Raw genomic sequence first — 693 nt, 5'->3', positions numbered from 1 at the left:
GGGGGGATCGCTCCATCACAGATCTGTAACTGATGCATGACCGAAATCAATCTCATCGTTGTAACAAAGACCTTCGTTGTCTTGGTTTCCCTGGACAAGATACGCTTCCACCCCAAATGTTTTTTTTCTCCTTTTCAGACGCCCTACTGCCCTCCCGACATGGAGCTACTCGAGAGCGCCATGGAGGTGTTCAGTGCCTTCATCACGTGGCCCGAGCCGTACTACAGCGTGTGTCGAAACCTGCTCTCCACCCTCCAGCTGGAGATCAAGGCTCCGGGTCTGTTCTGTGCTTTAAATGCTGCAGTCGTCAGCCGGTCTATTCCTGAGATGTTGTCAAAATAGCCTGCTGATGTTGCTTTCTCTTCCTCAAAAGGGATTTCCTTTCAGAGACTGGTGAGAGAAGAGCAGGACCTGAACACCAGCTGTCACTTCTCCAAGACCACGTACGTCCATATTGACAATGTTGTGTTGCCTCTGTCATTGACACATTTTTGAATTAATGACGCCAATTTGTTGAAGAAAAGCAGCACGGGAGAGATGCATGTCTGATCGTAAACGACAGTTTAATTCATTCTGTATTTTCTTTGACTTTTGATTGATGCACATTATGGACGTGAGTGTGCTCGTTGTTTTTAATTATTCTTTGGTTTGATGTCTGATTTGGAATTGAATTATCAATGAAAAAAATGTAAG

At 45.2% G+C, this 693-nt stretch overlaps 1 protein-coding gene across 1 annotated transcript; it reads left to right on the top strand.

Annotated features, from left to right (window-relative positions):
• Nucleotides 1-69: 69 nt before the first annotated feature.
• Nucleotides 70-586, top strand: LOC109508900 (phosphoinositide 3-kinase regulatory subunit 5-like). The gene is made up of 2 exons (XM_019858831.1): nucleotides 70-277; nucleotides 374-586. Exons 1-2 carry the CDS (start codon nucleotides 160-162, stop codon nucleotides 493-495), a joined length of 240 nt encoding a protein of 79 aa, XP_019714390.1. The 5' UTR covers nucleotides 70-159; the 3' UTR covers nucleotides 496-586.
• Nucleotides 587-693: the final 107 nt, after the last annotated feature.

Source organism: Hippocampus comes, unplaced genomic scaffold (assembly GCF_001891065.2).
Source record: "Hippocampus comes isolate QL1 unplaced genomic scaffold, H_comes_QL1_v1.1 C16686926, whole genome shotgun sequence".
NCBI classification, from domain to species: Eukaryota; Metazoa; Chordata; class Actinopteri; order Syngnathiformes; family Syngnathidae; genus Hippocampus; species Hippocampus comes.
This window is presented reverse-complemented; position numbering and strand designations above follow the sequence as displayed.